General features: G+C 31.4%; 4 protein-coding genes and 2 pseudogenes across 8 annotated transcripts in view; 4 read left to right on the top strand and 2 right to left on the bottom strand.

Moving 5' to 3' along the window:
• Nucleotides 1-22,529, bottom strand: part of LOC149498731 (vesicle transport protein GOT1-like) — a 99,429-nt gene that overhangs the window by 16,403 nt on the left and 60,497 nt on the right. The window lies entirely within an intron of this gene.
• On the top strand, nt 863-6,495 carry LOC149498732 (LEAF RUST 10 DISEASE-RESISTANCE LOCUS RECEPTOR-LIKE PROTEIN KINASE-like 2.4). 2 transcript variants are annotated; one of them, XM_089723932.1, is made up of 9 exons: nt 863-1,474; nt 1,590-1,826; nt 2,242-2,268; nt 2,588-2,644; nt 3,759-3,788; nt 4,078-4,116; nt 4,393-4,428; nt 5,149-5,178; nt 5,270-6,495. In XM_089723932.1, exons 1-9 carry the CDS (start codon nt 967-969, stop codon nt 6,430-6,432), a joined length of 2,127 nt encoding a protein of 708 aa, XP_089580058.1. In that variant the 5' UTR covers nt 863-966; the 3' UTR covers nt 6,433-6,495. The 2 variants fall into 2 exon arrangements, with proteins under 2 accessions (XP_089580058.1, XP_089580064.1); XM_089723938.1 differs by lacking the exon at nt 2,242-2,268.
• On the top strand, nt 7,248-9,562 carry LOC149498733 (uncharacterized). The gene is made up of 4 exons (XM_089723983.1): nt 7,248-7,431; nt 7,565-7,638; nt 8,285-8,426; nt 8,737-9,562. Exons 1-4 carry the CDS (start codon nt 7,318-7,320, stop codon nt 9,448-9,450), a joined length of 1,044 nt encoding a protein of 347 aa, XP_089580109.1. The 5' UTR covers nt 7,248-7,317; the 3' UTR covers nt 9,451-9,562.
• Nucleotides 9,812-10,579, bottom strand: LOC119369328 (putative glutathione S-transferase; annotated as a pseudogene).
• Nucleotides 11,687-15,088, top strand: LOC149498734 (putative protein phosphatase 2C 55 pseudogene; annotated as a pseudogene). The gene is made up of 2 exons (XR_016321727.1): nt 11,687-13,272; nt 14,899-15,088. The product of XR_016321727.1 is annotated as a putative protein phosphatase 2C 55 pseudogene (transcript).
• LOC119369318 (rust resistance kinase Lr10-like) lies at nt 15,615-21,441 on the top strand. 3 transcript variants are annotated; one of them, XM_089723955.1, is made up of 9 exons: nt 15,615-15,755; nt 16,509-16,562; nt 17,967-17,996; nt 18,280-18,318; nt 18,561-18,596; nt 18,853-18,891; nt 19,123-19,158; nt 19,863-19,892; nt 19,984-21,441. In XM_089723955.1, the coding sequence occupies exons 1-9, from the start codon at nt 15,653-15,655 to the stop codon at nt 21,156-21,158; spliced, it is 1,542 nt and encodes a 513-aa protein (XP_089580081.1). In that variant the 5' UTR covers nt 15,615-15,652; the 3' UTR covers nt 21,159-21,441. The 3 variants fall into 3 exon arrangements, with proteins under 3 accessions (XP_089580081.1, XP_089580082.1, XP_089580087.1); XM_089723956.1 differs by lacking the exons at nt 18,280-18,318; nt 18,561-18,596; XM_089723961.1 differs by lacking the exons at nt 15,615-15,755; nt 16,509-16,562; nt 17,967-17,996; ... (2 more) ...; nt 18,853-18,891; nt 19,123-19,158 and adding an exon at nt 19,195-19,526.

Below are 22,529 nucleotides of genomic sequence, written 5' to 3' on the forward strand. Positions count from 1 at the left end.
AACCTAAAGTTAAGAATTTCTTTGCATCTGATAGGGACCCTGAAACACTTGTTTACAGGGTTATTCCTCTGTCCATCTTTCTCAACATCCTTCCTTGGGGGAAAGAAAGTCTTTCTCAACATCCAGTTCGAGAATTTTGCCAATTAATGCTCTTAAGATTCACTAAAAATCTTTCTCAATCTGCATTTTGCTTTTGTGAATTTAAAATCTTGTATTTTTTTGTCAGTAATGTGTTAGTTTAATTGATTGCATGATCAGAAAAATAAAAGTTGGGTTTTGTGAAGTAGTAATTGAAATCCATCTTAAAATTTTAAGTTGTGAATTAACCTCTACAGTTTACATAGGGTTGCCAAAATTAAAGAAATATAGTGAAACTTTTTTGAAGTGTTAAGATGTTTCCAAGAGTTTTAGTGTCTGGAATGTCTGCAACATGGTAAAAAAGTCTTCATGATTCATATGTTAGAAGAGTGTTCCTCTGTGATCTAGTCTCAAGATTTTTCCTTATATATTTGATTATCAGGTTCTTATGGCTGATTGCAGTGGTCCAGACTCCAGAGATGTTATTTGTTTATTATAGGCCGATACTAGCTAGTGCTTCCCTACGGAGCCTGCTCGAAAGTGTGCTGCGAGGTCTGCACTAATAGGAGAATAGACTAGTCGTCCAATAAGAAGTATGACAATGGGCCAATATGTTTCCCTTAATGAACCTTTTCCTTTAGCTTCGTCGCAGCTTCCTTAAAGGAGACTTCCCAGTAGACTTGCTTTTTTTGTGTTACCCCACATAATTTTTAGACTTTAGCTATGGGGGATTGACTTAAAAGGAAGACTTATGGGGCATTGACTTAAAAGGAAGACTTGTGGTGTGCAATGTTTATTGGAAGTCGCTTTGAAGTTTCCAGCGACGACCAAAGTAATCCTGCATCACAAATTTAATGATCAATTCTCTCTGTCTCATGAGTTCACAGAATGATCAGCAGATACTCAAACCTTCTTTTTCTAGTTATAATTTTAATAATACTCCATCTCCATGGTTGCTGTGCTAGAAAAAGCAAAAGCAATAATGATCAGTGCACCAGTTCTTGCGGCGATATCCATAACATAAGCTACCCTTTTCGCCTTAACACTGATCCAATAACCTGCGGCGACCAAAACTTTCAACTTGTTTGTGAAAACAACCTTACAGTAGTATACTTGGATTCAGCTAAATATTACGTTCTGTCTATTAATTACAATAACTTCACAATTCGAGTAGTAGATGCCCTTATCCAAAAGGATAATTGCTCCTCCTTTCCTCGCCATTCTTCGAACCTTTTCGATAATTGGTATTGGGCTACTCCACTTATATGGGGTTATTGGCCAGAATATCATGATAATGACTATAAGAGCATAGTTTTGGTAAACTGTGAACATCGAATACTGGATTCTCCACTTTATGTGGATACTCATCCTTGCATCAATAGCACGTATTATTCAGGTGAGGTTATTATTATTAATTTTAGCATTATAGTCCATTAACATTTAACAAGAGCAAGGCCCTAATAAGTTAATTATAACTGCAATATTATATTAATTCAATTATTATAATTCAGGTTATTGGTATATAATGCTTGGCTCTCGCTCTACTCATGTGAGGGATTTGGTGGATTCTTGCCGTGTTGAGCAGATAGTTATGGCATCTTTTCTGCCAAAAGAAGCGATGGACATTTCATATCTGGATGTTCACCGCATTATGTCATATGGGTTTGAGATGTCACGGTCTAGGGCTTGCTGTGACAACTATCAGGAAAACCGCTGCAACCTAGACAACATTACGGAATACTGTCACGGTACGTTTCATTTCCATGGCCTCCATTTCAAGTTGGGTTTGAATGGTTATTATGATTGTAAATCAGTTCTGGTTCAAAACTGAATTGTGACCAAGTCTAATTAGGACTCATTCAACCAAAAAAAAAATTGCGTTTTGGGTGATCTTTTTTATCCCCTGTAGTCATTATATGTCTTTCTTAGTTTTATATTTACTGCAAAGAAAAAAAATAGTAATGAAAAGTATTTTTGGCACGACATTTTAGTTGGATTCAAAGCCAGTCTTGCCTAGTGCATGAGTAATATTTCTATTTTTATTTTGTGTTTCAAAGAGAAAAAGGGGAAAAAAAAAGATTTGATATTTGTCTTTTTCATTTTTATTTTGTGTTTTCATTTTGTATATAAAACTAATATTTATCTTTGTCTATATTGAAATAGGACCGTCGCTCCGTGAAGATGTCCGCCGTAAGGAGCTGTTTTGCATTATTATTCATTCTATATAGAAAATGTTTTCAATGACTAATTTAAAAAAGAAAAAAAAAACTATATATCAAACGAAATTTATTAACTTTTTTTTCCCATTAAATGATTAAAATATTCTTGTTTTTAGAAAAATGTATTTTTTTTTTTTAATTTAGATCCAGGTAAATCATTCTCTCCCATTTATACCAATATAAATTTATAATCTGCAAAGTTCCCATCACTTACTTTTCATTTATCGTGACAACTTCCTCCTCCTTTTCTTTTCTTTTCTTTTCTTTTTTTTTTTTTTTTTTCTGCACAGGGCTGCTTCAGAGTCTACTCCACCTGGGTAGGAAAGATATTTATGAAACTCATGTTGGTAAGAAACATTCTACATGTGTTTTTACATTTATAAGGTTTCCCATAGCAAGAATAGTGAGAAAGAAAGATAATACTGAGAGAATTTTATATGAATTTCTCTCCAATTTGAATTACATAAAGTTCAATTTACACTCTAAAATTACTTATAAATAAATTAATTTTTTATATAATTATTGTCCCAAATTTACAACAAATTACTACAAAGACCAAATTTGTAGCTAAAAAGAATGAAATAATAATTTTTATTATTTACTTTTAATAAAATAATAGTTTCTACCTTTTCAAAATTATTATTTTACTTTTTTTTTTTTGGTTAAAAATTGACCTTTTTGCTCATTTGATGTAAAATTAGGATAATGATTACATAAAAATTAATTTTTGGATAAATCATACGTAGGACCCAAATTTGGCTAAATCATTAAAAAATCCACAAACTTTGTGGGTAGTTGTAACTGTACCTTAAATCCAATAAAAATAGGTTTTATTCATTATGACATAATTTTATTTTTAGAGAATCATTACTTGTTAATATTATATGAGTAAATAAAAAGTATTTTATTTTAATATTGGGTATAATTTGAAACTAATGTTTTTTTCATTAAATTATATCCAATTTAACGAATAAAATATTATTTTTTATTTTAATATTAAGTATAATTTGAAACTAGGTTGCTATTGTAACTAAAGTTAAAGTTCAGAGTACTAGGAGAATAAAGTTAAATTTAAGGTACAATTAAAACTACATGCATAGCTTGGAGTTTTTTTTTTTTTTTTATGATTTAGCCCCCAAATTTAAAAGGGAAATTGAACCTTATTAATATTAGTATGAAAATTATAGTAGAGTAGTTTACAAAAATGAAATAATCAAAACAAAATAAAATCACACCCTATAAGAATCTTTATAGTTAAAATAAGCTAAATTGAGACAAACTAATTCAAATATACACATTTGAATTATATCCATAGCACCTCCATGAAGCTGGTGGCCTTTGTAATAATTAAAACTTGTTTTGAATATAATCAAATTCATTTTTATTATAATCATACTTGCATTAATTGACATGTACAATCAAAAAATTAAATCCTTTTGTACTCTTTTTGTGTTGATGCAGGATTAGGAGCGATATTTGCTAATGCGCATGGTAAGTTCCATTTCTGAAAGAACTTTCATTAATAAGCAGTGTTGATTGGTCACCAATGATGAAATTAAAGGTGGCCAGCTGTGGTGGCAACCTCCCTAATTTTAATTTTTTTTTTTTTGAAGTTTACCTTATAAAATATAGAAAATTTTATCTTTTACCTGTAAAATAAAATAATAATGTTTTTCGATGTTGTCCCCTCTAAATGTTGGAAAATTTTTTTTGCCTCTTCTAATTATTTTTTTTGGTCACCTGTTAGTTGTTTAACTTGGGCTTTCTTTTATTTTGGCAGAGTTGATTATTGACCTGTATAACAACTTCATTCCCAATGGTAAGGATGCTTACACTCTATTGCAAGTTTAATTGTGCTATACTTGGATAGAAAACAAGAATAATCAAACTTTGAGATTATTTCTAATTTAATTTTATTTATTTATCTAGAATAATATGGTGATAACCAAAAGGACATAATAATACAGTTTGAAAGAATAATTTAGAATAATATAATAACGGTTGTTAATCCTTAATTCAAAAGAACAAAAAGAAAAAGATATATTATTACATTTTCTGTTGCTAATTGTTTTTCATTTTTGTTTTGTCAATGCAGGCAGGTCAATAAGATATGCCCCATATTATGTCTTGGGTGAGAATATTTATATCACACTTTTTTTTTTTTTTTTTTGGAAGGGTTGGCTATAATGATAATCTAGGGCATCTAATCTAATCCTTATTATTAAATTCAAGGTTTCCAATACATAAAAAATACATAAAAAAATACATAAAAATCCTTAAAGAAAGAAAGAAAGAAAAAATCATTAAAAAAAAGTAATCTAATCTAATAGCTCAAAGTAATCTCATAATCCTCAGTTTTCTAACAAATAGCTGAATGTAGCTCATAAACACAAGAACATCTAATCTAAGCATGGATATGAAGATAAATGGATTAAACTTACTTGGTGAGTGAGAGACTCAAATGCAAGAGAAGCTTCCGAACAAGCTTGGAAGGCTAAGAAAACTCTTCAAAGGTTTGCCAAAATCCATTATCTAATTCTTTTTCATGCGTTTCCATGAAATCAAAAAAAGCCAAATAATAAATAAAATAAGTTCATATGATTAAGAAAACTTGAATTCAAGATCTTTCACTGTTCATATTAGTGAAAAGATCGACCAGACCACTCCTGGATGGCTAGCTCTAAATATATTGAAATTGGAAAGTTTGAGAAGTGAAATGCGAACTGTTCCATGTTCAACGGATTAAATAATGACAAGAATAAAGCACAAACATTTTTCAGCCAATGTGTCAAGTTTTATATGGCTACATATTTTACATCTTTAACTTTTTTTATTCTTCTCCTTCTTTCAGGTTTGCTTCCTTATATAATTTCTATCTTTGGTAAGGAAATTCCTTTCCTTATTTAAGCCAAGCTTCACTGTTTTTAACTATCAAGTAGTTGCTAACAATTGTTCTGTCAATTTTTTTCCAGTGTTGTATCGTGCAACATTAACCTTTTGTGGGATAATAGGTCTTCTCTCCTTTTGGATTTATAAATGGCAAAGGAGACATTCATCAAAATATGATAATATTGAAGAGTTTCTTCAAAGTTATGATAATCTCTTCCCAATTAGATACTCTTACTCAGAAATTAAAAAGATAACAAACGGTTTCAAAGAAAAGCTGGGAGAAGGAGGTTTTGGCTCTGTATACAAAGGAAAACTCCGGAGTGGTAATTTTGCTGCAGTAAAAATGTTGAACATGTCCAAAGGTAACGGTCGAGACTTCATCAATGAAGTTGCTACAATTGGGAGAATTCGTCACATTAATGTGTTTCGTCTTGTTGGTTTTTATGCTGAGAAATCTAAACGTGCTCTCGTATATGATTTCATGTCTAATGGATCTCTCGAGAAGTATATATTTTCGGAAGAACGTAGCAATTTGATAACCATTGAGAAAATGTATGAGATTTCTCTAGGAGTGGCGCGCGGGATTGACTATCTTCACCGAGGCTGTCATATGAAAATATTACATTTTGATATCAAGCCACATAACATTCTTCTTGATGAAAATTTCTTGCCAAAAATCTCAGATTTCAGACTTGCAAAATTATATTCGACCGATGAGAGTATTGTGTGTCTCACAGCAGCGAGGGGAACAATGGGTTACATGGCTCCAGAACTAATCTACAAGAACATTGGAGGTATATCTCATAAAGCGGATGTGTATAGTTTTGGGATTTTGTTAATGGAAATGGTGGGAAGAAGAAAGCACTTGAATGCATTTGCTGCGCATGTCAGCCAAGTCTATTTTCCGACATGGGTTTATGAACAATTTAATAAAGGAAAAGACATGGAATTGGGAGATAATGTTTCGGAGGAGGAAAGTACAATGACAAAAAAGATGGCTTTAGTAGCTCTTTGGTGTATACAATTGGAACCCATTTATCGTCCATCCATGCATGAAGTTATAGAGATGCTGGAAGGAGAATTTGAAAACCTAAAATTGCCTCCAAAACCTTCTTTGGTGCCACAAGACAAGAAAAAAGAGGATGTTGGTGTTAACAATGGTTCTTCAGAGCCAATAACTATACCAGGTGATTGCATAGAGTCAGAGTCCGAGTCTATTAGTTTGCTTATGAATAATGTAAATTAGATTATTAGGGTTTGGTTATTGGAATTCAACATTTCTATAATAATTCCTTTTTCCCCGAGAAAACTGCTAACCAGGTTAGTTAATTCAGAATTTTAAACTGCTAACTAAAAAATTCCAAAATATCATATCCTTACAACTTTTAAACCATAAGTTGATTCCACATATGGTTGTAACAATCTTGATTGGTGTTAAAAATTTGGGGACATCCAATTTTATTTTAGTTTGAGTTTCACATATATTAAGAAAATATAGTTATTATAATTTTTCTTTATTTTTTGATAAAAATCCATATTTTTAAAATTAAAATTTAACATTAACAATCTAATTAAATTCTAATTAATAAGTCTTCGCATGAATCTAATGTAGAATCAACAATGTTCTCTTAATTAATTGACTCATACTAAATCATTGTTGGAACAAATTAAAATTAAAATTTTAATGCAAGAAATCAAAAAATTAAGTTATGGAATTGGTTAATATTAATATCAAACGTAACAGTTTTATTCATAGAAATGCACATTAAATAAAAAAAATTATCTTATTCTAAAAAAAAAAAAAGAAAATAGTACTATAATTTAAACAAATGAAAAGAAGTAAGGCAAGGATTTTAGAACGGAGAAAATATTATTTATTATATTATAAAATTTGTCTGATCTCTCAAAATTTGATATTTTAAAAGTTCATTTAGAAATAAAAAATAAGACAAAATTTTAAATTAAAATAAAAAATGACCCGAGACAGAAGAAAGTATATATGGTGTGGCCTGGTAGGAGAAAAAAAAATTTTGGTTAAAGGCGGGGATTGGCTTTTTTTTTTTTTTTTTTTTTTTTTTTTTTGCGCTTAAGAGAGAAAACCACCTTTCCCTTCTCTTTCTCTGTAAAGATAATGAAAATGGAGAAGATAGCTAGCAATTGTAGAAACCCAAAAGCCTCGTCGTTTCGCAGTTCTCAATCTGATCAGAATCCCGTCATTCCTGCCTCTTCTTTGCCCCTCAAATCTGTAAAAATCTGAACTTTCTCTTTTCGTTTCCCTTTTTTTTTTTTTACTTCAATTCTTTTTATCTGTTATGCTGTTATTGAAGTAGTTGCCGATGTTAATTGTTCGTGGTGGTTGTTGATTTTGTTTTATCCAGGTGTTACTGGACGATTGGTGGCTGGTTAAGTCCGAGAACAAAGGGATTGCTGTTGCTGGGTTTGCTTTAAGCGAGTATGATTTATTTATTTATTTATTGCTTGATTGTTTTTCTTAAGTTGTTCTCTGGTCGAGAATTGATGGGCAAAAATTTCTGATCTAATCTAGAAAGTTTCTAAAGCGAAAATGAAGAATTGGGGTTAATTTGAAGTAAGATTTGTGGAAGTTGGCCAGAAGTGTCAAGTAAAATTTAATTGAAACTTTTAATATTCTTACCAATTAATACTGTAAGCTATAACCCAATAAGGATTTTAAGCAAGCTGAGGCCTTCTGCTACAATTTCAAGTTTTCCCCGTCAATCTGTGATGAATTTGCATTTCCAATAGTCTTTTTTTTTCATGATTTCTTTTTATGATGGTTTACTAATTACAGAGAGTATATGCAAAAAGGGAAAAAGAAAAGAAAGAAAGAAACGGAAACATCCATGTTAGACTACTTAGAAGATATAGAAATAGTGGTTGGTCACTTTCTTGGTGCCTAAAATTCTAGTTTTTGCAACCTACCTTGGGACCTTTTGATCCTTGTGAACGTTATCTGAACCTTGGGTTCTTATTTTGGTATGGGCTCTCTTAATTTTAGCTTCTTTAATCTGATTGCAAATAATTCTTCAAGATTGTAAAGAATTTTAGGGTTTGTTCTTTTCCTTGTATTTGTATCAAAGCTTAGGAGCAAGACTCTTTTCCTCTGCAACAATATCCAGGAGAATCAATGCCACCACTCTTGAAACCAGGGATGGAATCACAATTGCACTAAACGGCTTCATAAATAGGTCCCGAACACTTCAAAGTGGCTTTCCAGTTCTGGTATTGTGCCTTTTTTTTCCTGAGAAAATATATTTTCCCTCTTCACCTTGTTCTCTGTGGTCTTATGAGTAATGTATAAAAATATTTAATTCAAATAATGATTCTAGTAAAATTTCACCCTTTTTCATTGAGTATAAATCTATTGCGTCAGAAAATTCTTCTAGTATTTGTTTAAGAAACAAAATTAGATTAGAACCAAATAAATGCCTAATAAGGTTGTCCTGAACTTACAGGTGCAAAATTAGATATGCTATTTATGCCTATTTAACCTTTTTAGATCAAGCCCCAATTGAATTGTTGATCTCTACAGGTTTGCAATCATTTCCAGATTGGGTTTCCATTTGACTGGGAAGGGTGCCTTTCAAAATTTTATGTGGAAGAATCTGCTAAAAGAGATTCTACAAGTAGAAAAAATGTGCCTAGATTAAATGCAAATGCTTACCTGTCATCTTTGGATGAGCTCCCAGCAACAAGCATACGTGATCTTGTTATGCGCCTTGCTGAGGATTCTGAAAATCTTAGTTGTGATGATATACTGGGAAAGTTGTCAGACACATTCCAACATACTCCAATGTACCATTCAAACTTGGAAAGTGAAGGTCCACAAGTAACTGCAAATTCTGAAGTGGATCAAACTGTGAAAAATCATAAGAAGGCAAAGACTTATCAGATGCACAAAGATGTTGGAAGAAATTTGAATGAAAAAGATATAGAAACAGAAGAACTTACCCAAAGTACAGGTGTTGTAACAAGAAGTAGGTACAGATCAAAGAATATGAGTAGCAAGCAGGAAGAGAATCTCCAATCCAAATCTCCAGTCCAGTGCAGAAATTTCAGAAACAAGCCAGAAAAATGTCTTTCATCGAACTTTTCCCTTGAAGGTGAAGTTACTGTTCAGATTTTAACCCCGGCAGCTAACAAAAAGTTGTCTGAAGGAGCTTCAATCAACTTGAAAGCAAGTTCTGGCACAGTCAGAAGGTCTGGTAGGCCAAATATCCGTAAGAACTATACTGGTATGAATTAATTTGTCAGGTAAAAACTTAATGTAAGTTTCAAAATTAAGAATGGTAACCAAAATGCTTCACTTCTATTACATTGAGTTTACAATGAAAAAAAACTTTCCTTTTTCCCCTTTATCTTGTAGTTCTTAGTTTTTTCATTTGTAGCGTTTTACAGACTTATATGCCTACTTGGCCATGGATTACTGTGCATTTGGTTATGTTGCTTTTGCTTCTACAATTAGTTTTTGACCAGAAACAACCAGAGAAGATACGTAAGAGAGGATTTGCAAGATCACCCACAAGTTACATCATAATTTGGTATGGTTATTATATATAAAACATCAACGAAAATCCAAAAACAGAAGTGATAGGAGTAGCAATCTCTTATTCTATCCCAGCCATTTTCCTTAGTTGCAAGACATATTCATAAAAACTTTGAGTGGGTCAGTGAGGGATTTTGAAACACTCTCTCTTTGCCCCTTTGAACCCATTTCATACGCTTTGGGACTTGAACTTCTATGTTGAATTCTCCACAGGTTGCATAGGAAACAAACCAGGAGGAATAGAAATTAGTGCTATATCCATAAATCCAAAGCTTTCACCTCCAAAGTAAAGCTTTTCCCCAGGCTCTCCTTCCAAAATTTTCAAGCAGTCTATCATCTCCTTCTTAGCTGCGTCTTTGAGTTCTGCTTTGGTCATTAGTATCCTCTTGCCACTATCATGTACCTGCATCATATTTTCACATGCATAACTTTGAGAACTTTTATTATCATACTACTGAGTTTTTTTTTGTAAAGAGAATACATACGAGACAGTCGTATGATACACTCTTTATTAATAAATTTAAGCTCTTAATACACCTATTTGTCTAGAAAATCAGCCCAAACCCTTGCTTGCGATCAAAGGTAAGGATCGGATGGCAACAAAGGAGGGTTGTGTCGATTGCATGTGTCATCAATGTATTGGAGGATGATGAGATTCGAAAATAGGTTTTCCATTGTGAATGGGGTTCATTTGGAGAAGCAAAGGGCTCTTATTCAACATGTTTTCTTGCCTTTATTCATATTTGATCCCTTTCTCAGCCAAAGCTATTCTCACTCTCATTCCAAAAGAACTGGCAAATAAATCCAAAAGGATCACTTCTTCAGCCATTTATTATTACTGTTTCAAGAATGCCCATTAACAAGCTCGAAGTTCTCTTTTTATAGCTGAGTATGGTCAATTGGTCGCTCCTTTCATTCATTTATAATTTTACACTCATAGATTAAAATACTAACCTAAAGCCGTTAGTCTTTTTCTTCATCTCCAAGTTCTCCTTTTTAAAATTATTTTTCTCATACATCCAATGTCGTATTTTCAATTATAGGCAGAATATTAATTGTTAAAGAATGATGTATTGTAATGAAAATATTTTTATTGTCGTTATTTAATAGGTTAAATAGAAAAATCAGTTATTCTACTTGAAAATAATAAAAAGCAATTTTTACTTAATATTTAATCAATTTTATTTTTTAATTCAAGTTTTCAATAAATACCAAAAAAAAAAATTTCTTGGTCTTTCTAAATGATTTCCCACTTATTACTATTACTATTACAAAAGTTTCACAATTGCAAAATTTCCCACTTACTTATTACTATTACTATTTAAATTAATATTTAAATATGGAAGTGAATGTCAATTTGTTCAGCAATAATTTCTTGGTCTTTCTAAATGATTTTATTAAAATATTTTTACCCAAAATAGAAAAAGAAAGAAGAAAATATTTTTGCCAAAGAAAAGAAACAAAATTGTTGACTAATAATCATAAAATATTTAATTAAATTAATGACAATAACAGTTAATATGTAACTAATAATCATAAAATATTTTACTAAATTAATGACAATAACAATTAATATGTAACTAATAAAATGAATTAGATTTTTTTTTTTCATTGAATAAAATGAATTGAAAGAGAAGAAATTAGAAGAAATAGACTTAATATGAAATCAAAAAATTGAACTAAAAATCAAAATCCAAATTGTTTTTTTTTTCCTATTTTAATTAGGAATTATCAGAAATGATATTATTGGATAAATTTTTCTTTCCTATTTTAATTAAAAATCATAATCCTAATTAGGAATTATGAGGATTATTAATAATATTAATACATACATGTATATGTGGGTGTGGGTGTGTGTGTGTACGGTTCGACACGCCTCAAAAACAATAAGGTTCGAAGATATAAATGAATAACCCTCGATATTTCTTTCTCTCCCTAAGTCTCTAGATCCCAAAAACAATAAGGTTCAGGTGTGCTTAAAGAGGCTCTGGTTTTTGGTTGAAGGGGTTAAGGTGCCATCTGGGTTTCTGCGTGAAGCTGAATTAGGATGTAGGACATCAGTAATTGTTAGAAATTCAGCCTTTTCATCATCTAATCCCACTTAATTCTCAGTGAGGCGTTCTTTTTGGTGGATATTCTATAGCTGCCTAATGCTGTGTTTGCTGATACTTTTATTGATAATATGATTACCAGTGCAAAACGATTGTGCTTTATTGATAATATGATTGCCACTTGTGCAAAAGGATTGTACTTTTCGGAACCTAGAGGTGTTTTTTTTCGCGGATAGTGGTCGGGTCAGTTGCTTTGAGGCAAGAGTGAGAATGATAAATGGGAAGTTGCCAAATAGTCCTTTGGTTGGTAGTTACTCTTGGTTTGGTTCAATTACAAGGAGCAGTAATTTGAATAGTTTTGTTCCAGGGCCATCGTTGAAGAACTTCCACAACTTGTCTTCTGTTAAATTCTCTGCTGGAGCTGCTCATAATGTGTCGTTTGATCGGAATTCTCGCGAGGAACAGCTGGCAAACTCAACTGTGGAGTCTGGCCAAACCCTGAAGTTGCTCTGTACTGATGAGGAAAAAACAGGTGGGGAAGATGCCCACTCTGTTCAATCCTCTGCTGGAGCTGCTCGTGATGTGTTGTTTGATGGGAATTCTCGGGAGGAACAGCTGTCAAACTCCACTTTGGTATCTGGCCAAACCCTGAAGCTGCTCTCAGGATCATGCTCCTTGCCACATCCTGATAAGGAAGAAACAGGTGGGGAAGATGCTCACTTTATATGTGCCAATGAGCAAGTCATTGGTGTAGCAGATGGAGTGGGAGGGTGGGCGGATGTGGGAATTAACGCCGGATTATATGCTCGGGAGCTTATGTTGAATTCTGTAAGTGCAATTCAGGAAGAGCCTGTGGGTTCAATTGATCCTGCTAGGGTGCTAGAGAAGGCACACTCCAAAACAAAAGCAAAGGGTTCATCAACGGCCTGCATAGTTGCGCTTATAAATGAGGAAATACGTGCCATTAATCTAGGAGACAGTGGATTCACGGTGGTTAGAGATGGATGCACAGTGTTCCAATCCCCAGCACAGCAGCATTGCTTTAATTTTCCATACCAACTAGAGAGTGGCAATGAGGGTCGTCTACCGAGCTCTGGCCAGGTATTCAGATTTCCTGTTTCTCCGGGTGACGTAATTGTTGCCGGAACAGATGGATTATTCGACAACTTGTATAACAACGAGGTTACCACTGCTGTTGTTGATGCCCTAAGAGCTGGCTTAAGGCCTCAAATAACAGCTCAGAAAATTGCAGCTTTGACAAGTCAACGAGCACTGGATGAGAACCGACAGACACCTTTTTCTACTGCTGCTCAACGTGCTGGGTTCAGCTACTATGGTGGTAAACTTGATGACATCACTGTTGTAGTGTCGTATGTAACAAGCTCTAACAATTTGTGATCATGTCTTCTCCAATGCGGCTGAACCACCAATTGTTGGTATCTTGATGCACTTCTTTATAGTGGGTGTTGAGGTATTAATTTTAACTTTTGTTAATTTTAATTCGTTATCAGTGTTAGTTGAGGTATTGTTGTTTTTATCAACAGTTTGGTAATAATATTGGTACGTTAACTTTAGTGTTCTGATTCCTTGTGTTAATTATTTTGGCTACTCTGTTGGTGAGTATTAACTTTTGAGGATTCCTTGATACACTTGCATTTCGGAACTTGATGAGGTTAGTATGGTAACTGCGTTATTTTTCAGGGAACAAAATATTTTTCTACAATCAGAATGCTCATGGGAGGTCTTAGAGTTAATAAATTTATTGTGAATTTAACATTCCTTTAGAGTTTAGAACTGCAAGAATTAAATAGCTCTAACCAACATGGTTCTTCAATTGATGATGGTAACATAAATATGAAATGTAATTGTATATTTTTGCTTCAGAGTTTGTAAGTATCCAATGTATCTTTCAACAAATGATGATGTCATAAGCCATTTCCTGGTAGAAAAATTGGATCTTTCTTGCTAAAATGAATTGTGTTGATCTAGCTAATGAAAAAGTAAAAATCTTATGTCATACAATTTCCTTGCTGAACCTAAAGTTAAGAATTTCTTTGCATCTGATAAGGACCCTGAAACACTTGTTTACAGGGTTATTCTTCTGTCCATCTTTCTCAACATCTTTCCCTGGGGGAAAAAATCTTTCTCAACTTCCAGTTTGAGAATTTTGCCAATTAAAAAGCTGTTCATATATTTTCTTGATCATTAGTGAGTGAAGTTCAACAAGTGTGTCAGGTTCTGATAGGGACCCTGAAACACTTGTTTACAGGGTTATTCCCCGGTCCATCTTTCTCAACATCTTTCCTTGGGGGAAAAAAAGTCTTTCTCAACATCCAGTTTGAGAATTTTGCCAATTAATGCTCTTAAGATTCAATAAAAAGCTGTTCATACATTTTCTTGGTCATTAGTGAGTGAAGTTCAACAAGTGTGTCAGGTTTCGGATTAGTGTTATAAGTGATATAGTAATTTAGAAGCTTAAAGAACTTCAATTGCAGCATGAATTTGTGGTCAAAGTAGGGGATGCTGCCTCCCTATGGGCAAAATAAATATTAAAGTCTAAGTAGCTTGAACAGGAAAAACACGATATAATATGACATGAAATATGACTCTTTTTTTTCAAACAGCAAAACACAAAAGGTTGGTGAAATGTTCTACTAAAAATATATATTTTGTATTTATAATACTGGGATAAATTTATTGCTATAATTATTACACCACGATATTAATTTCAATAATCTAGTCTCAAAACCATGTACTGCATTTTGCTTTTGTGAATTTAAAATCTTGTATTGGTTTGTCAGTAATGTGTTAGTTTAATTGATTGCATGATCAGAAAAATAAAAGTTGGGTTTTGTGAAGTAGTAATTGAAATCCATCTTAAAATTTTTTAAATTGTGAATTAACCTCTACAGTTTACAGAGGGTTGCCAAAATTAAAGAAATATAGTAAAACTTTTTTGAAGTGTTAAGATGTTTTCAAGAGTTTTAGTGTCTGGAATGTGTGCAACATGCTAAAAAACTCTTCATGATTCATATGTTAGAAGAGTGTTCCTCTGTGATCTAGTCTCAAGATGTTTCCTTATATATTTGATTATCAGGTTCTTATGGCTGATTGCAGTGGTCCAGGCTCCAGAGATGTTATTTCCTTATATCTCATGATGTGGTTTGCTTTGTAGCACACAATTGAGTTCTGTGTAGTTGTATCCTATCATTTTTGTTTTTGGCTTCTATTTCCTATACTAAAAGGCTTGTATCTTGGAAATAAGAAAAATAAATGGAGTTTAATAATTGATCTTATTTGAGAAATAAAAACCATATAGAAAGGGCCCTAGTTTCTCAACTATAGGATGTATGCTATGTCCTATAATATTAGTTATATTTTCAGTCACTGTCTTGACCTTTAGGTTTGCTACTTCTTAATTCACCTTTTGGTAATCACGAGCGATGCACAACTCGATTATAGGCTGAAGAAAATGCATAGACTTGGCAGAAACAATGGCCGCATTGTCTAAAAATGACTGTGTGGCTTTGGCTCTATGTGCTTCCCTACGGAGCCTGCTCGAAAGTGTGCTGCGAGGTCTGCATTAATAGGAGAATAGACTAGTCGTCCAATAAGAAGTATGACAATGGGCCGATATGTTTTCCCTTAATGAACCTTTAGCTTCGTCGCAGCTTCCTTGAAGGAGACTTCCCAATAGACTTGCTTTTTTTGTGTTACCCCACATAATTCTGAGACTTTATCTATGGGGCATTGACTTAAAAGGAAGACTTGTGGTGTGCAATGTTTATTGGAAGTCGCTTTGAAGTTTCCAGCGACGACCAAAGTAATCCTATCTGGATGTTCACCGCATTATGTCATATGGGTTTGAGATGTCATGGTTTTGGGCTTGCTGTGACAACTATCAGGAAAACCGCTGCAACCTAGACATTGACAACATTACGGAATACTGTTACGGTACGTTTTATTTCCATGGACTCCATTTCAAGTTGGGTTTGAATGGTTATTATGATTGTAAATCAGTTCTGGTTCAAAACTGAATTGTGACCGAGTCTAATTAGGACTCATTCAACCAATAAAAAATTGCGTTTTGGGTGATCTTTTTTATCCCCTATAGTCATTATATGTCTTTCTTAGTTTTATATTTACTTGCAAAGAGAAAAAATAGTAATGAAAAGTATTTTTGACATGACATTTTAGTTGGATTCAAAGCCAGTCTTGCCTAGTGCATGAGTAATATTTCAATTTTTATTTTGTGTTTCAAAGAGAAAAAGGGGAAAAAAAAATCATTTGATATTTGTCTTTTTCATTTTTATTTTGTGTTTTCATTTTGTATATAAAACTAATATTTCTCTTTGTATATCTTGGAATAGGAACGAACGTTCTCCGTGAGGAAATCCGCTGTAAAAAAAAAAAAAAAAAAAAAAAACTATATATCAATCGAAATTTACTAATTTTTTTTTCTCATTAAATGATTAAAATAATGTTGTTTTTAGAAAAATGTATTCTTTTTTAATTTGGATCCACAAACCAAATTCAGGTAAATCATTCTTTCCTATTTATACTAATATAAATTTATAATCTGCAGAGTTCCATCACTTACTTTCCATTTATCGTATCCTCCTCTTAATTTCATTGTGACAACTTCCTCCTCCTTTTCTTTTCTTTTCTTTTCTTTTTTATTTTTTATTCTTTATTTTATCTGCGCAGATCTGCTTCATATCGTACGCTACCTGGGTAGGAACGATAATTATGGTTATGTTGGTAAGAAACATTTTACATGTGTTTTTACATTCAAAGGTTTCCCATAGCAAGAATAGTGAGAAAGAAAGATAATACTGAGAGAATTTTATATGAATCTCTCTCCAATTTTAATTGCATAAAGTTCAATTTGCACTCTCAAATTACTTATAAATAAATTATTTTTTTATATAATTATTGTCCCAAATTTACAACAAATAACTACAAAGACCAAATTTGTAGCTAAAAAGAATGAAATAATAATTTTTATTATTTACTTTTAATAAAATAATAGTTTCTACCTTTTCAAAATTATTATTTTACTTTTTTTTTGGTTAAAAATTGACCTTTTTGCTTTTTTGATGTAAAATTAGGATAATGATTGCATAAAAATTAATTTTTGGATAAATCATATATAGCACCTAAATTTGGCTAAATCATTAAAAAAAAACCACAAACTTTGTGGATAGTTGTAACGGTACCTTAAATCCAACTTTCTTCTGTTAGTACCTTGAACTTCAATTTTAGTTACAATAGTACTTTAATTTCATTTATTTTCGTTGGACCTATGGTCATGTTAATCAAAAATTTACGACACCGTAACTAATATTGCTATGAATTTTTTTTAAATTCATAAAAAGTCAAGTAAAATAATAAATTTTAGTTAGGTATGAGTATAGAGTATTAGTTTCGGTTTTTTTTTTTTTGCTATTTTTTAAGTATAAAATTTTAGTTAGGATTTATTGAAATTATACTTAAGTTAGATCTCTCATAAAAATAGGTTTTATTCATTATGACATAATTTTATTTTTAGAGAATCATTACCTGTTAATATTATATGAATAAATAAAAAGTATTTTATTTTTTATTTTAATATTGGGTATAATTTGAAACTAATATTTTTTTCATTAAATTATGCCCAATTTAATGAATAAAATATTATTTTTTATTTTAATATTGGGTACAATTTGAAACTAGAGTATTATTGTAAATAAAGTTAATATTCAGGATACTAGGAGAATAAAGTTAAATATAGGGTACAATTAAAACTGTCCGCATAGCCTGAGGTTTTTTTTTTAATGATTTAGCCCCAAATTTAAAAGGGAAATTGAACCTTATTAATATTATTATGGAAATTATGGTACAGTAGTTTACAAAAATGAAATAATCAAAATAAAATAAAATCACACCCTATAAGAATCTCTATAGTTAAAATAAGCTAAATTGAGACAAACTAATTCAAATGTACACATTTGAATTATATCCATAGCACCTCCCTGAAGGTGGTGGCCTTCGTAATAATTAGAACTTGTTTTGAATATATAGGGTAATGTAATCAAATTCATTTTCATTATAATCATATTTGCATTAATTGACATGTACAATCAAAAAATTAAATCTTTTTGTACTCTTTTTGTGTTTATGCAGGATCAATAGCGATATTTAGTAATGCGCATAGTAAGTTCCATTTCTGAAAGAGCTTTCATTAATAAGAAGTGTTGATTGGTCACCAATGATGGAACTAGGAGTGGCCGCTTCCCTAATTTTAATTTTTTTTGTTAAATTTACCTTATAAAATATAAAAAATTTTACTTTTTACCTATAAAACAATGATTTTTTTCGATGTTGCTCTCTCTAAATGTTGAAAAATTTTTTTTGCCTCTTCTAATTATTTTTTCTGGTTCCGCCGCTGTAGGTCACCTGTTAGTTGTTTAACTTGGGCTTTCTTTTATTTTGGCAGGGTTGATTCATGACCTGTATACTAACCGAATTCCCACTGGTAAGGATGCTTGCACTCTATTGCAAGTTTAATTGTGCTATATTTGGATAGAAAACAAGAATAATCAAACTTTGAGATTATTTCTAATTTAATTTTATTTATTTATCTATTTTGTTTCAAAGAATAATTTAGAATAATATAATAACGGTTGTTAATCCTTAATTCAAAAGAACAAAAAGAAAAAGATATATTATTACATTTTCTTTTGCTAATTGTTTTTCATTTTTGTTTTGTCAATGCAGGCAGGTCAATAAGATATGCCGGATATTATGTCTTGGGTAAGAATATTTATATCACACTTTTTTTTTTTTTTTTTTTGGAGGGGTTGGCTATGATGATAATCTAAGGCATCATGTCAAGCTTCTCATTATTCAAATTCTAGGTTTCCAACACATAAAAAACAATGATTTTTTTCGATGTTGCTCTCTCTAAATGTTGAAAAAATTTTTTTGCCTCTTCTAATTATTTTTTCTGGTTCCGCCGCTGTAGGTCACCTGTTAGTTGTTTAACTTGGGCTTTCTTTTATTTTGGCAGGCTTGATTGATGAACTGTCTACTAGCCAAAATCCCAATGGTAAGGATGCTTACACTCTATTGCAAGTTTAATTGTGCTATACTTGCATAGAAAACAAGAATAATCAAACTTTGAGATTATTCCTATTTTAATTAATTAATTAATTTATTTTGTTTCAAAGAATAATTTAGAATAATGTAATTTAGAATAATTCTAAAGAACAAAAAGGAAATGATATATTATTACATTTTCTTTTGCTAATTGTTTTTCATTTTTGTTTTGTCAATGCAGGCAGGTCAATAAGATATGCCGGATATTATGTCTTGGGTAAGAATATTTAAATCACACTTTTTTTTTTTTTTTTTTTTTTTTGGAGGGGTTGGCTATGATGATAATCTAAGGCATCATGTCAAGCTTCTCATTATTCAAATTCTAGGTTTCCAACACATAAAAATCCTTAAAGAAAGAAAGAAAGAAAAAAATCCTTAAAAAAATGTAATTTAATCTAATAGCTCAACGTAATCTCATAATCCTCAGTTTTCTAACAAATAGCTCAATGTAGCTCATAAACGCAAGAACATCTAATCTAAGCATAGATATGAAGATAAATGGATTAAACTTACTTGGTGAGTGAGAGACTCAAATGCAAGAGAAGCCTATGAACAAGCTTGGAAGACTGAGAAAAGTATTCAAAGGTTTGCCAAAATCCATTATCTAATTCTTTTTCATGCGTTTCCATGAAATCAAAAGCTAAATAATAAAGAAAATAAGTTCACATGATTAAGAAGACTTAAATTCAAGATATTTTACTGTTCATATTAGTGAGAAGATTAACCAGACCACTCTTGATTAGCTAGATCTAAATATATTGAAATTGGAAAGTTTAAAAAGTGAAATGCGAATAGTTCCAAGTTCAACGGATTAAATAATGACAAGAATAAAGCACAAACATTTTTAAGCCAATGTGTCAAGTTTTATATGGCTACATATTTTACATCTTTTAACTTTTTTTGTTCTTTTCCTTCTTTCAGGTTTGCTTCCTTATTTAATTTCTATCTTTGGTAAGGGAATTCCTTTCCTTATTTAAGCCAAGCTTCACTGTTTTTAACTGTCAAATAGTTGCTAACAATTGTTCTGTCAATTTTTTTCCAGTGTTATATTGTGCAACATTAACCTTATGTGGGATAATAGGTCTTCTCTCCTTTTGGATTTATAAATGGCAAAGGAGACATTTATCAAAATATGATAATATTGAAGAGTTTCTTCAAAGTTATGATAATCTCTTCCCAATTAGATATTCTTACTCAGAAATTAAAAAGATAACAAACGGTTTCAAAGAAAAGCTGGGAGAAGGAGGTTTTGGCTCTGTATACAAAGGAAAACTTCGGAGTGGTAATTTTGCTGCAGCAAAAATGTTGAACATGTCCAAAGGTAACGGTCGAGACTTCATCAATGAAGTTGCTACAATTGGGAGAATTCGTCACATTAATGTGGTTCGTCTGGTTGGTTTTTATGCTGAGAAATCTAAACGTGCTCTCGTATATGATTTCATGTCTAATGGATCTCTCGAGAAGTATATATTTTCGGAAGAACGTAGCAATTTGATAACCATTGAGAAAATGCATGAGATTTCTCTAGGAGTGGCTCGCGGGATTGACTATCTTCACCGAGGCTGTCATATGAAAATATTACATTTTGATATCAAGCCACATAACATTCTTCTCGATGAAAATTTCTTGCCAAAAATCTCAGATTTCGGACTTGCAAAATTATATTCGACCGATGAGAGTATTGTGTGTCTCACAGCAGCGAGAGGAACAATGGGTTACATGGCTCCAGAACTAATCTACAAGAACATTGGAGGTATATCTCATAAAGCTGATGTGTATAGTTTTGGGATTTTGTTAATGGAAATGGTGGGAAGAAGAAAGCACTTGAATGCATTTGCTGCACATGTCAGCCAAGTCTATTTTCCGACATGGGTTTATGAACAATTTAATAAAGGAAAAGACATGGAATTGGGAGATAATGTTTCAGAGGAGGAAAGTACAATGACAAAAAAGATGGCTTTAGTAGCTCTTTGGTGTATACAATTGGAACCCATTTATCGTCCATCCATGCATGAAGTTATAGAGATGCTGGAAGGAGAATTTGAAAACCTAAAATTGCCTCCAAAACCTTCTTTGGTGCCACAAGACAAGAAAAAAGAGGATGTTGGTATCAACAATGGTTCTTTAGAGCCGATAACTATACCAGGTGATTGCATAGAGTCAGAGTCCGAGTCCAAGTCCGAGTCTATTAGTTTGCTTATGAATAATGTAAATTAAATTATTAGGGTTTGGTTGTTGGAATTCAACATTTCTATAATAATTCCTTCTGGTGCCACAAGACAAGAAAAAAGAGGATGTTGGTGTCAACAATGGTTCTTCAGGGCCAATAACTATACTAGGTGATTGCATAGAGTCAAGAGTTCGAGTCTATTAGTTTGCTTATGAATAATGCAAATTAGATTATTAGTTTGCTTATGATAACAGTTTTTGTGCCAAATTCCTGAATAAAATGTAATATATGAATGTAAAATAAAATTGTAGCAGCTTGATTGTATGAAAATTATAATGCCATCAAGCAGGTGTTCTTTTTTTCTTAACAATTTTGTCGAATTTCAATATCATTAGATTCAGTGAATCATTTGAGCCAGAAATCTCTGACCATATCGGCAAGTTCCATTATTGTGAAAACTAGTTTAAATACGATAATAAATTATTGCAATACCAAAAATTATAGAAAAAAAAATTTCTTTTGGGTCCCTAATTTATAACCTAATTAACACTTCCATCTCCATATTTTTGAGAGATCATTATGCCATCTGTCTAAAAAGTGTATTTAACTAATAACAAAGTGCTCAACTTTTAGGACGAAAAGACAAAAAGGAAAAGAAAAACAAAAAGGAAAAGGTGCAAATTAGGATATAAGTTAGATACTCAAAGCGTATTTTTTTTTTCCAGAAATATATTATGAGCCTTATAAAAGTTAACATTTTTTGTTTTGAAAAAAAATGAAAGTGAATCCAAAATATCATTTCCGTACAACTTTTAAACCATTGTAACAATCTTGATTGGTGTTAAAAATTTTGGACATCAAATTTTATTTTAGTTTGAGTTTCGTCTATATTAAGAAAATATAGTTATTATGATTAATTATAATTTTTCTTTATTTTATAAAAATCCATATTATTAAAATTAAATTTAACATTAACAATCTAACTAAATTTTAATCAATAAGTCTACGCATTAATCTAATGTAGAATCAACAATGTTAAGTGAAAAAAATCTTTTAATTAATTGATTCATATAATATCATCGTTGAAATTTTAATGAAAGAAATCAAAAAAATTAAGTTATGGAATTGGTTAATATTAATATCAAACGTAATAGTTTTATTCGTAGAAATGCACATTAAATAAAAATAAAATAAAAAATTATCTTATTCTAAAAAAAAAAAAAGAAAATGGTACTATAATTTAAACAAATGAAAAGAAGTGAGGCAAGAATTTTAGAATGGAGAAAACATTATTTATTATATTATAAAATTTGTTTGATCTCTCAAAATTTGGTATTTTTAAAGTTGATTTAGAAATAAAAAATAAGACAAAATTTTAAATTAAAATAAAAAATGACCCGAGACAGAAGAAAGTAGAT

This window comes from Jatropha curcas, chromosome 1 (genome assembly GCF_041381405.1).
Source record: "Jatropha curcas cultivar XTBG-Jc1 chromosome 1, XTBG_Jcur_1.0, whole genome shotgun sequence".
NCBI classification, from domain to species: Eukaryota; Viridiplantae; Streptophyta; class Magnoliopsida; order Malpighiales; family Euphorbiaceae; genus Jatropha; species Jatropha curcas.

Coding starts and splice junctions, on each gene's coding strand:
- LOC149498733 (XM_089723983.1), top strand. CDS start 7,318: ATGAAAATGGAGAAGATAGCTAGCAATTGTAGAAACCCAAAAGCCTCG. Junction 7,432..7,564: donor CTTCTTTGCCCCTCAAATCT/GTAAAAATCTGA, acceptor TGTTTTATCCAG/GTGTTACTGGACGATTGGTG. Junction 8,427..8,736: donor AAAGTGGCTTTCCAGTTCTG/GTATTGTGCCTT, acceptor TGATCTCTACAG/GTTTGCAATCATTTCCAGAT.
- LOC149498732 (XM_089723932.1), top strand. CDS start 967: ATGATCAGCAGATACTCAAACCTTCTTTTTCTAGTTATAATTTTAATA. Junction 3,789..4,077: donor GATATTTGCTAATGCGCATG/GTAAGTTCCATT, acceptor TTATTTTGGCAG/AGTTGATTATTGACCTGTAT. Junction 5,179..5,269: donor TTATATAATTTCTATCTTTG/GTAAGGAAATTC, acceptor ATTTTTTTCCAG/TGTTGTATCGTGCAACATTA.
- LOC119369318 (XM_089723955.1), top strand. CDS start 15,653: ATGTCATATGGGTTTGAGATGTCATGGTTTTGGGCTTGCTGTGACAAC. Junction 16,563..17,966: donor CGATAATTATGGTTATGTTG/GTAAGAAACATT, acceptor GTGTTTATGCAG/GATCAATAGCGATATTTAGT. Junction 18,319..18,560: donor TACTAACCGAATTCCCACTG/GTAAGGATGCTT, acceptor TTGTCAATGCAG/GCAGGTCAATAAGATATGCC.